Raw genomic sequence first — 12,260 nt, 5'->3', positions numbered from 1 at the left:
AACCCGGAGCTGGAGTGTTTTGAAAGCAGTGTCCAATGGTCTACACATGCGTCCTGTCTCACCTCATGCCTCTGACTGAGGAGATAAAGGTTGGGGTGGACCAACCATTCCCCAGTTCCTTCTCACCACTGCATGGTCTTGGTCCAGTGTCCAAAGCTCCAGTGTCCAAAGCTTTGGTTTTATTCCTTTATCTGTGAACATATATATAGATATCTGTAAATTGGTTTTAGAAGTTTTTACAGTTTCAAGTTTTATCTGATAGTTTTTAATGTTAGCCTCCCTGACCTGGGGAGCCCCCTTCCCCCTCCATTACTCTGCTTTGGGTATTGGACTATGCCCAGGACTTGGGGCTTCAAAATCTGTGCTTCCTGCCCGGGCTCCTTCTCCATCAGCAATGAGTACCAATGCTGTCTGTACTGCCTCGAGGAAGCCCACTTCGTAGCAAGGTGCACTATCTGTAGTTCATTCCTCAGTTGCACCTGGAAAGGGCGGGAACTTTGCCTTAGGAAGCACCTAATGGAAAAGACCTTAAGGCCACTGTCAGACTCAGGCCAGGGGACCCACCCTGTTCAGCCAGACTCTGTAAGGAGTATGCCTCCTGCCACAATGTTCAACTCAATGTTCAACTCCACACCCACAGATTCCTCAGCAGGGTTTTTGGTGGAAGAGCGGGGAGCCTGCCTAAATCAAGCAAGTCTCATTAGAGACTCCGGGGAGGGTGGCACTGAAGCAGAGGGGAACTGGTGACTGAATAAGTGCAAAGGTTCAAGGAGGATTTAAAGCAGGGGTGGGCAAACTAGAGGCTGTGTCCAGCCCATCAGACCTTTTAATCTGGCCCTTGAGCTCCATTGCCCCACTCCAGCCAGGAATCAGGGTCGGGGGTTTGTCCCGCTGCTCCTGCCTGGTGCTCCCATGTGTTCATGACTGCCGTAAGGGCACACATGTTATCCAGCTGCACAATCCAAACATGCCTCACGTGCCATCAGAGCCTGGAACGTGCAAGCCCACGTGCCTGCTGCTTGTTGGCTTAGGTGACTCTGATGTTTTAGTTGTGTTAATTTTCCATTGTTGATGAGAAAACAGAGTAGTTGGCCAGGGAGTGCTCAGTGGTGGTTTTCAAAGTTGTGGGGTGTTGGGACCCACATGGGAGGAGATTTCTGAGAGCAGGGGGCTGGTGAATCTTGATGAGTTCCAGTGACTGGAATCTGATGCCCAACAAGTCCAGGCTAGAGAGAGAGGGCGTGGAAAGGGGGTAAATTGAGTTTAATTATTATAATACGTTGTTATGATGGTGTATTTATAATAGTAGTTAAAGTTTTATATTTATTTCCACTAAAATGTATCTTTATTAAATAAAGTTTATTTGAATATCTCTGAATTGTTAATTTCATGAGCATTCATGGCCCACCATACAATTTCCATACCCAGATGTGGCCCTCAGGCCAAAAAGTTTGCCCACCGCTGATTTGAAGTCTGTGCTGGGGATGGTGCAGCAAAACCTCACAAAAAGCCACACAGCTCAGAATCTTTTTTTTTTTTTTGATTAATTAAACCTCTCTGTCTAGTTTTCTTGAACCTGTTTAATATTCATTGTTGAAAACAACTTGACCTATTTTCCACCAACATTTGTTGTAATGGGATATTGCAGGGATCGGCAACCTTTGGCCCGCGGCCCGCCACGGTAAGCCCCCTGGCAGGCCGGGCCGGTTTGTTTACCTGTCCTGTCCGCAGGTTCGTCTGATCGCGGCTCCCAGTGGCTGTGGTTCACTGCTCCAGGCCAATGGGGGCCCCAGGAAGCAAAAGGGGTGAGGGATGTGCTGGCCTATAGGTTAACCAGTGGCTAACTCTACTGCATCAATATAAAGGGTGACCTGTAAGCCAGGAACTTCTTGGTGCCAACTGTTAGCGGGCATAGGGAATGCATAGAGTTTTTATAGGGATTCCTTGGGTCAGATATATGCATATTAAGTTCACCAAAGGGTGGCATGTAAGGTCTGGATCAGGAGGCAGTAGCCCATTTGTCATCATAATAATTTCAAAATTTATGTACAGATAATATTTAATGGGTTATGTATCTATACTAGAAATTGTGTTCTCAAAGCTTTGGAGTTAAGGCAGGTAACCAAGCGGTGCCATGTCTTAAACGGGTTACTTTCAAACAGTAGGTACAGATGCTTATCTTTCTGTCTGGTCTTGGGTAGTGAGCATTGTAAGTCTCACAATGGAGGTCTATCTGCATACTGAGCATGAGACCAGTCAAAATCTACAAAAGAGGAAATTTACAGGAAAAAATAAACAGCAGGAGGGGATCCTATTTACTAGTAAAGACAATAGATTGTGGGGGGATATATCTGAGAACTGAGAGGATGCTCTCGTTCCTTCATCTAGGAGACAAGCTGTGTAAACACAAACACATGCATCACATTGAAGCACATTAGACATGAGAGGATCTTGTTAATTAAGTGTAGGTTCTAGAATGCCTGTTACAATTTTATTTTATATGTAACTAATTGTTTCCAATACTACTACTTGCTGTCACTTGAATCTCTATACTTTTTAAAATAAACTTCTACTCATTTTCACTATAAACTTATCTAAGTAAGTGTTGTGTGTTAAACGGAGCAGTTATCTAAGATGTAATTAGTAAGCTGGGGTGTTCTGCTTATTTGGGAGCAGCAAATCTGTGAATACTGCGAATGTCCACTGGACCAGGAGCTGGACACGCCAGGGGAATGCTCAGAGGGCTTGGGGGCTGGAGTGTGTCTATCGCTAACCTGCAGAGAGAGAGAGCGGGGCCTGTGTGAGCCTAGAGGGGAGTGCTTGTGTTGCCTGTGGCATCGGAGAACTGACCCACAGTCAGGCACAGACAAGGCTTCCTTATGATAAGGACAGGTGTAGTGAGGTGCCTCACAATCCTCGATACCCCCAGGAAGCATGACACTATAGTCACCAGCTCCAAGAGTTACTCATACTTTTGCCTATAAACTACACTAATGCAGTGTTGAGATTGCACAATTCAAAAAAGATGTGAATGCAAAAGTCCCAGTTCCTACAGTAACAAACTTGTCTGTGTGGCACAGCCTATGCGTTCTGTGACATGTAGAGACATGACCTATATTACATATGCATTTAGGGCTCAGTTGTGCCCAGCCCTGCACAGGAGGAGGGTGGGTGAGAGGTTGCAAGGAACATCTCTTCCCCTTGTATCCCCTGATAGAGCTAAGTAGAATGGCAATCCCTGTGCTTCCAGCAGCACAAGGATTGCTCCAAGCTAGTTCCACTACTACTGCTAACCTCTCCAAATGAGACAGAGAGAGGCAAAAAGGGGTGGGAGGGGCATCTTCTTGCCCTGCTTCTACATCAGTCAGCAGAGCTGGCCACACATGAGAGAGTACACCAAGCATGATGCAGTGGCCATGCTCCCACTGTGCTCCAGGAAGCATTGTACCTGCCTGAGGCATAAGGTTTCTAGCATTTCCCACTGGGGTGGGGTGGCTCTGCAGCACTCCCTATTGTAGGCTCTGTTGTAATGCTTAGATTGGTTTATCTTTCCTATCTTTCAGCCATTTCTTGATGTAGCCTTACTCAAACGAGTGTGGTGGGCAATACTTACAGAAGAATTCATGTCTTTTTTTTTAACCTTTGGCAAACTTAAAATCTCCAAGGGAATACTGCTGGAAATTCTTTCCTCGTTTTGCATGTTTTCTACTAACCACTCTCTTGAATGCATACATACAGAAATGTTTTTTGTTTTAAATCTTTTTGTATGGTTTTAATGAGGGTTACTTTGTATATATGGTACAAAACAGGTCACTCCAGTCAAATCGTCTCGGTCAAAAAGACACATTTCCTCTGCTGGCACAATTGAATCAATCAATCTTGATGCGATCCCCCAGGCAGTCGCTCGTCTGGACAACAGCGCGGCTAAGCACAAACTCTCCATAAAGCCAAAAAAACAGAGGCTGTCAAGAAAACACAGAAGATTAACAAAGGTATTGAACTGATTTGGGTTGTCAAATGGTGAGATGAGATGGTCTGCTTTAGAAACTGTAGTAAGTACTCACAAAATAGTTGCAACTGAAAATAATAAAATGAATGGTAGGTATGATGCAGGTACAGACCTGGCTGGGTAACACCGGGGAGATCTTTGGGAAACTTTCACAACGTAGACTTTGTCTTCACTGCAAAATGAGGCATGTGGTTTTTATATTGAGAGAACTCAAGATAGCTGTCTGAATGTAAAGTTCTAGTGGAGATAAGGGAGAGGTAGAGTTTAGCTTCGTGTAGCTATCTGGGGCTGATGATGTGCTGCACCCATCCAGGAGAGTTCCAGGAGGCACTGTGAGGGTGCAATGTGCTCTCTTCCCCACAATCAGCCAGCTTCATTGACCTGTGTGGAGGGAGGGTGGGCCATGGTCCTTTCTCTTTTCCCTTCCTCACTCCCTGTGCACCCTTCTCCTCCTGGTGTGCCCCTGCCATAATCTGGCCATTGGGCTTCCAAAAGAAATACTTCACAATCCAAACAACGATAGGAAAGGAATGATGGAAGGAGCCCTACGTCTCTCCCACACTGCCTTCCCTCCTCTCCAGGAAGCCGAAAGAGGCCAGTGGGCAGCTTCCCTGGAGTTAACAGGAATTTCCAGATAAGGGAGGGTAGGTGGGGCAGGGAGGGAGCTGCTGGGCTAAGACATTTATTCACAGGAGGACAGCAGGACAGAAAAAAGAGCCCGGCCACCCCTTTGCTTTGCTCTGTCTATTCCCTCATCCTCTCTCCCTTCTGGTGAGAAACGTGTTGGCCCAGCATCTCCTTCCCCCTCAACTACCAGAAGGCATTTTAATGGTAATGGTGTTGTCTGAGGAGCTGCAGAGTCGTGGTGAGCCTGTTATGTCTACGGAAGGTCCATGTAGCTGGGAGGAAGCACGCCCTGCACTGGGCAGAGAGTGAGTCAGCTGCTTGCCTAGAACCAGCAAGACTCCTGAAGTGGTGTGTGAAGCTGACATGCAGGAAACAAATTGGCAGTCAGAAAGAGGCAGCGGTGAAGGACTTCATACAGTTTCTGCAGGTATTGCAGCTTAGTAAAAGCTGTTGATAGAGACGGAAACGTGGAATCAACAGGAGACTGAGGGTACATCTCCACTGCAGCTGGGAACCTGCTTCTCAGCTTGGGTAGACAGACACATGCTAACTCTACCTGAGCTAGCACACAGAAAAATAGCAGAGTAGCCAGGAGTAGCTCTGGCTAATGGCCTGATACAAACCTGCCTGGAACCTCTGGGTACATACTTGGGTGGCTAGTCCAAGCTGCCACTTGTGCTACCTCCCGACTACAGTGCTGTTTTTAGTACACTAGCTTGAGCAGAGCTAGCACATCTGTCTACCCAAGCTGGGAAGTACTGAAGCTGAAACAAACAAAATACCTCTTGTACCACTAACCCACCTCATGGTATCCCATTTAATCACAACGGCTACCTTCATTAAGCAGCAGTCATCACACCTCTCCACTAGCATAGAAAAGCTAGGGATCTCCAGATTTTTCATGATTTTTAGGTAGCTCCCAGATTTCTGCATTGGAACCACCAGCGTGGGGAGCCCCAACTAATTGGGGTTTAGCCAGGCAGAGAGTAGCAGCCAAGCAGCATTTCCTTTACCATTGTTCCTCCTGTCCTTGCCGTCACCACACAGCTGCTCTCTGCAGGGCTGCATGCTCATTGTGTGGAAACAGCCAGCCCTGCAGAGAAAACTGACACAGACAATGCTTTTGAACAGATGCTTAATGTTTTTGAGCCTTAACAGAACAAATTCTGGAGCTTACAAAGTGGTTAAATGTGGGGCAGTGCTGGAAATGTGAATGTCACATTCTAAAATCCATTCACATCATGGGTGGCCAAAGAGAGGCCCATGGGCCGGGTGAAGCCCCTGTGTGATTGTGGCCACCCTCATGTGGCCTGTGGTGACTACAGATCCCAGCATACAATACTCCTCAATGAGCCCAGTGGCCTCCTTAGCTTTTGGCTTTGGTGGTGTGTATCAGTACGCTCTGCGCTTCAGACCCAGTTTTATGGTGAGGGTGGCTGCTGCCTACTCCATTTTACACAAATCAGTGTGGCCCTTAGACTTCCCTGAAGGTGCTGCTGCAGGTCTTGGTTAGTCAGAATTTGGGCACCATTGATTTACCTACATTAGCGTAAACTGTGATTTATTATTTAGTATTACCATGTTGTTGGTGCCAGGATGTGTCCTTTCTTTTACAGAATATCACTCCTGTAAAGTGGTGAAACAGATCAACTCACATGTTCAGTTACTCTAATATGTCATGGGTTATGATACTGTAATTCATGAGTTAGTGTGTGTAGTCTCTGTACTCAAATATAGTAAAAATATGACTTTCTAATAAAGGACGAAAGTAAAATGATCTATATCTCAAGCCAATTGTTAAAAAATAGAGACTAGTCAGTTTGCAACTGATCAGTTCACCATTCTGTACAGTGAAGAAAGGGAACAATAACCAATATTAAGTAACTCTGCTTTTGTTTCCCAACATTAGGAGTTACAAAGCGTAACAGTGATAGAGTTTGAGCAAGAAAACCCAGAAACCCCCCAGTACAGAGAGAGATACCCAGATGACCATGGGCGCATTGCCACAGCTAAGCCAACCCAGAACAGAGAGGGCCAAAAACATCTTGAGTTAGCAGATGAGAAAAGAAAGCAAGAAGATCACTGGAGAATCCTCGAGGCTGAAGAGAAAAGACAAATGGCAGAAGCAGAGGGAAAAAAACATTTGGAAGAACAAAGATGCCAGGAAGTTGAAGAGATGCAAAGGCAACAGGAGAGAAAGCATTGTGAGGAAGAGAAAAGGCAGCATCTCCTTAAGGAGGAGAAACATTTGAAAATAAAAGAGCAGAGGCACCAGGAGGAGCGGAAAAGACTGGACGAACGGAGACAACAGGAACTGGAGGAGCAGAAAAGACTGGACGAACGGAGACAACAGGAACTGGAGGAGCACAAAAGACTGGACGAACGGAGACAACAGGAACTGGAGGAGCACAAAAGACTGGACGAACGGAGACAACAGGAACTAGAAGAACGGAGACGAGTGGAACTGGAGGAGCAGAAAATAAAAGAACTGGAAGAACAAAGGTGTCATGAGATTGGAAATCAGCATCAGGAGGAAGAAAAAAAGAGACAAGAGGAACAAAAAAGACAAGAATTGGAAGAACAGAGACAAGAATTTGAGAAAAGGCATCTTCAGGCTGAAGAGACGCTGCCGCAGGAGGAAGAAGCTAAGAGACTGGAAGAACAAAGCCAGCATCAGAAGGAAAAAAAGAAGAGACAAGGGGAACAAACTCTACAAAAACTAGAGAAGCAAAAGACACAAGAAGAACAAAAAAGACATGAGCCAGCAGAACAAACACACCTGGAGAGTGAAGAGAGAGAACAACAGGGGAAATTTAAAATAAGGCAAGAGGAATCAAATGAACAAGAACTGAAAGAACAGGCAGAAATACACGTGGATGGACAACAGCATCTGGAAAAGCAAAAAGAACAAGAGCAAGCCTTAAGACATCAACAGGTCAAAGAAGAAGTGTGTTCTGGGGATGCTGGTAGTGAATCCATGGAGAAGCAGCTTCAAGAAGAATCAAACCAACAAAAAACAAAACAGTCACAGAAAGGGAAAGAAACAGTGCTAGAAAAGCTAACACCAAAACAGAAGAGAGAAGTCGAAGCTCAGGAGCAGAAGATAGGTGAAGAACTAAGGTGGCAGGAACTAGATGAAAGGCAGGCTACGCACAGACCATTCACGTTTCAAGTGTCATCGGGAGAGAAACAGATCATATTTCAAAAAGTGAATTTGAGCCCCGTTACTCCTGTCAAAGAGGCAGCACACCTTTCTGCCCTCAAAGAATCCAAGACCCACAAATTTAGCAAAGGTTCTCCTGCACTTCCCTACTCTTTGTGTGTCCCACACACAGCTATTTTGGTTACTGGAGCACAGCTTTGTGGCACTGCCGTAAACCTGAACCAGATCAAAGATACAGCTTGTAAATCTTTACTTGGTTTGACAGAAGAAAAAAAAACCCTGGATTTTCCCCCACCAGAAAACACCCAGAAAACTACTCTTGATTCCAAATCTAGCCGCAGTAAAATGAAGTATACACAGGAGACACTGAACAACCAGGACGTATTAGCTGAATGGGCTTCTATTAGATCTAGAATCCTAAAGAGTGCAGAAAACAGCAAGCTAAATGAAAAAGACCGAGTAAGTGTCTGTAGATACAGTGATGACTGGACTCCCAAAGGACGAGGTGCTTCCCATGCCAATTTAAGGAAAACACTTTCTGCGAATGCAAAATTTTCCATAACACCAGCATGGCAGAAATTTTCAGAAACCTCAAAAGCCAATGCAGATGCTGAGAGTGCCTGTGGTGCAGAAGGTACTGAACCAGAGAACACAAGAAAAAAGACAGATTCATCCAATGATGCAAATGATGACATGGCTGCTCGCAATGAGACTCCAGCTTGTAAAGATAATGTGACTGAAATGGCAACAAAGAGTGAAACACACCTTGAAATGGCAAACTACACAGAAGGCTATAAGTTTGCCAAAGATCTTCCATCTTTCCTTGTTCCAAGCCTCTCTCATTCTTCAGGAAAAGAACTGCCCCAATCAGAATCTCCAGCTACTTTGGAAAGTCAGCAGAACACTGGTACAAGAAACCTGGATAAACCAGCACCACATGAAGAAGAAAATGTGTCTCCATTTGGGATAAAGTTAAGAAGGACAAATTACTCCTTACGTTTTCATTACGATCAACAGGCGGAGCAAAAGAAAAAGAAAAGATACAGTGCAGGAGATAGTTTTGATGGTGTACCTGCCCCACTATTTACAACAGAAAGTGGAAAAGAAACCATTAATACCACTCTAAAAGACAATATATCCCCTAGCCTAGAGAGAAGGGATGCCACTGTTAATGTTTTAAAAGACTCTTCAAATAATGTTTCGGAGAACTCAGACACAACAGTTACACTTCTATTCCCAACGACCAACAGCCAGATTCCTTTACCTAGTCATGAGAAACCTGTGTGTAAATTGTCACTCCAACAAAAACCTGCATTAGCTCCAAAGCCCACAAACCAGACCCCGCCATCCTCTCCTCTCTCTAAAAGGAACAGATCAAACTTAGCTGACACATTAGGTCAAAGGGCGGCTAAACCAGAGTTAGACACCACCTGGAAAAAAGAAGACAGTAAAGTGAACGTGGTGCACTCACCAGCACAGAATGAGAACAAAAATGAAGAGGAAGAAACCAGAGAAAAGAAGTCATTTTTCCCATCTATCACCATGCCATGGAGAGAGAAAGCTGATAAAAAGCCTGAGCCACTGAAAAAAGGTAGGCAACATGAAAGTGTCACATGTAACTATGGGCCATGTTTCCAGAATGAGAGGCTGGAGATTTGTGTGCAGAATTTTGGCCTTAAATGTAGACTATTATTAATCCTTATTTGGCCTGGTAACAACTTAGTGCAAGTGGTGTACAAATAAATCAGGAGACTAATTCCAGTCACAACTAGCTTACAGTCTAGTTTAGACACAGACAAAACAGATCAGACATAAATAATAAGTGATATACTGGTGTGTCTGGTAGTGGCAATCTAGACATCTAATTGTGATCTCTCAAGGAAGTGTGTTTTAAAGAAGCAATTGAAGTCTCTTGTTCAGTCAGGCAATATGGATATGGATAGAGGCCCCCTTAATATTTTTAATTAAATAAATACTACTGGGAATTGTGTGATTATGGGAGACTTTAACTTCCCAGATATAGATTGGAAGACAAGTGCTACTAATAATAGTAGGGCCCAGATTTTCCTGGAAGTGATAACCAACAGATTTCTTCACCAAATAGTTGATGAACCAACAAGATGTAATGCCATTTTAGATTTGGTGATTTTAGATTTAGATTGGTGAGTAGTGAGGACCTCGTAGAAGAACTGGTTGTAGAGGACAACCTTGGTTCGAGTGATCATGAGCTAATTTAGTTTAAACTAAATGGAAGGATAAACAAAAATAGATCTGCAATTAGGGACCTTGATTTCGAAAGGGCAAACTTTAAAAAATTAAGGGAATTAGGAAGTGGACTGGACTGAAGAACTCAAGGATCTGAATGTGGAGGAAGTTTGGAATTACTTTGTCAAAGTTGCAGAAACTATCTGAAGTCTGCATCCCAAGCAAGGGGAAAAAATTCATAGGGAAAGGTTGCAGACCAAGCTGGATGAACAAGTATCTCAGACAAGTGATTAAGAGAAAGCAGAAAGCCTACAAGGAATGGAAGAGGGGATGAATCAGCAAGGAAGGCTACCTCTTGGAGGTCAGAAAGTGTAGGATTAAAGTGAGAACAGACAAAAGCCAAGCAGAGTTGGACCTTGCAAAGGGAATTAAAATCAATAGTAAAAGGTTCTATAGCCATATAAATAAGAAGAAAACAAGGAAAGTGGAATTGCTAAACACTGAGGATGTGGTGGAGATTAAAGATAAACTAGGCATGTCCCAACATCTAAACAAATACTTTACCTCAGTTTTTAATTAGGCTAATGAAGAACTTAGGGGAGTAGCAGGGTGGCTAATGGGAATGAGAACATGGAGGTAGAAGTCAAAGTCAAACTCAAACAGTTTATGGTGACTAAATTGGGAGGTCCAGATAATCTCCATCCAAAAATATTGAAGGAACTGGCACATGAAATTGCAAGTCCAATAGCAAAGACATTAACTCGGACATTGTACCCTATGACTGGAGAATTGCGAATATCATTCCTATTTTTTTAAGAAAGAGAGAAAAAGTGATCTGGGAAACTACACACTTGTTAGTTTGACCTCAGTTGTATGCAAGGTCTTGGAATAAATTTTGAAAGAGAAAATAGTTAAGGACATAGAGGTTAACAGTAATTGGGATAAAATTCATCATGGTTTTACAAAAGGTAGATCATGCCAGACCAACCTGATCTCCCTCTTTGAGAAGATAACTGATTTTTTTAGACAAAGGCAATCCAGTAGAGCTCATCTACCTGGATTACAGTAAGACATGTGATACAGTTTCACATGAGAAATTATTAGTGAAATTGGAGAGGATGGGGATTAGTATGAGAATTGAAAGGTGGATAAGGAACTGGCTCAAGGGAAGACTACAACAGGTCATACTGAAAGGTGAACTGTCAGGCTGGAGGGAGGTTACTCAGGATTGCTCTTGGGACCAATCTTATTTAGCGTTTTTATTACTGATGTTGGCACAAGAAGTGAGTATACTAATAAAATTTGACACAAAGTTGGGAAGTATTGGCAATACGGAGGAGGACTGGAATATCATAACAGAAGATCTCAACGACATTGTAAACTGGAATAATAGAAACAGGATAAAATTTAATATTGCGGAATGAAAGGTCACACATTTAGGGACTAAGAAAAACATTTGTTATAAGCTAGGGACATATCAGTTGGAAGTGATAGTGGAGGAGAAAGACCTGGGTGTATTGGTTGATCACAGGATGACTAAGCTGCCAGTGTGATGTGGCTGTGAAAAAAAGCCTAATACAGTCCAAGGATGCATCAGGCGAGGTATTTCCAGTAGAGACAGGGAAGTGTTAGTACCATTATACAAGGCACTAGTGAGACCACATCTGGAATAGTGTGCAGTTCTGGTCTCCCCTGTTTAAGAAAGATGAATTCAAAGTGAAATAGGTGCAGAGAAGGGCTACTTGGAGGCTCCAAGGAATAGAAAACCTATCTTATGGGAGGATACTTGTTTAGCCTAAACAAAAGAAGGCTGAGGGATATATGATTGCTCTCTATAAATACATCAAAGGGATAAATACCAGGGAGGGAGAGGAGTTATTTAAGTTAAGCGCCAATGTGGACACAAGAACAAATGGATATAAACTGGCCAAGATTTTGGACTTGAAATTAGGAGAAGGTTTCTAACCATCAAAGGAGTGACGTTCTGGAACAGACTTCCAAGGGGAACAATGGGGGGCAAAAAACCTTCTGGCTTCAAGGCTGAGCTTGATAAGTTTATGGAGGGGATGGTATGGTGAGACTGCCTACAACGGCATGTAACTGATCTGTGATTGCTAGCAGCAAATATATCCAGTGGCCAGTGATGGGATACTAGATGGGGAGGGCTCTGAGTTACTACAGAGAATTATTTCCCAGGTGTCTGGCTGGTGAGCCTTGCCCACATGTTCAGGGTCCAACTCGGGTCGGCAACCTTTC

General features: G+C 43.8%; 1 protein-coding gene across 5 annotated transcripts in view; it reads left to right on the top strand.

The window, feature by feature from the left end:
* CRACD (capping protein inhibiting regulator of actin dynamics) overlaps positions 1-12,260 on the top strand; it is a 218,668-nt gene that overhangs the window by 184,278 nt on the left and 22,130 nt on the right. For 3 of the 5 annotated variants that reach the window (XM_037897713.2, XM_037897712.2, XM_043546183.1), the window contains 2 exons: positions 3,810-3,992; positions 6,546-9,390. In XM_037897713.2, the coding sequence (XP_037753641.1) occupies positions 3,810-3,992; positions 6,546-9,390 (3,028 nt within the window). The remainder of the gene's footprint in view (positions 1-3,809; positions 3,993-6,545; positions 9,391-12,260) is intronic. The other 2 variants (XM_037897711.1, XM_037897714.2) reach the window with 2 other exon arrangements.

The sequence above is a fragment of the Chelonia mydas genome, chromosome 4 (assembly GCF_015237465.2).
Source record: "Chelonia mydas isolate rCheMyd1 chromosome 4, rCheMyd1.pri.v2, whole genome shotgun sequence".
Classification (NCBI taxonomy): Eukaryota; Metazoa; Chordata; order Testudines; family Cheloniidae; genus Chelonia; species Chelonia mydas.
Note: the sequence above shows the minus strand (reverse complement) of the source record. Positions and strands in the feature narration are given on the sequence as shown.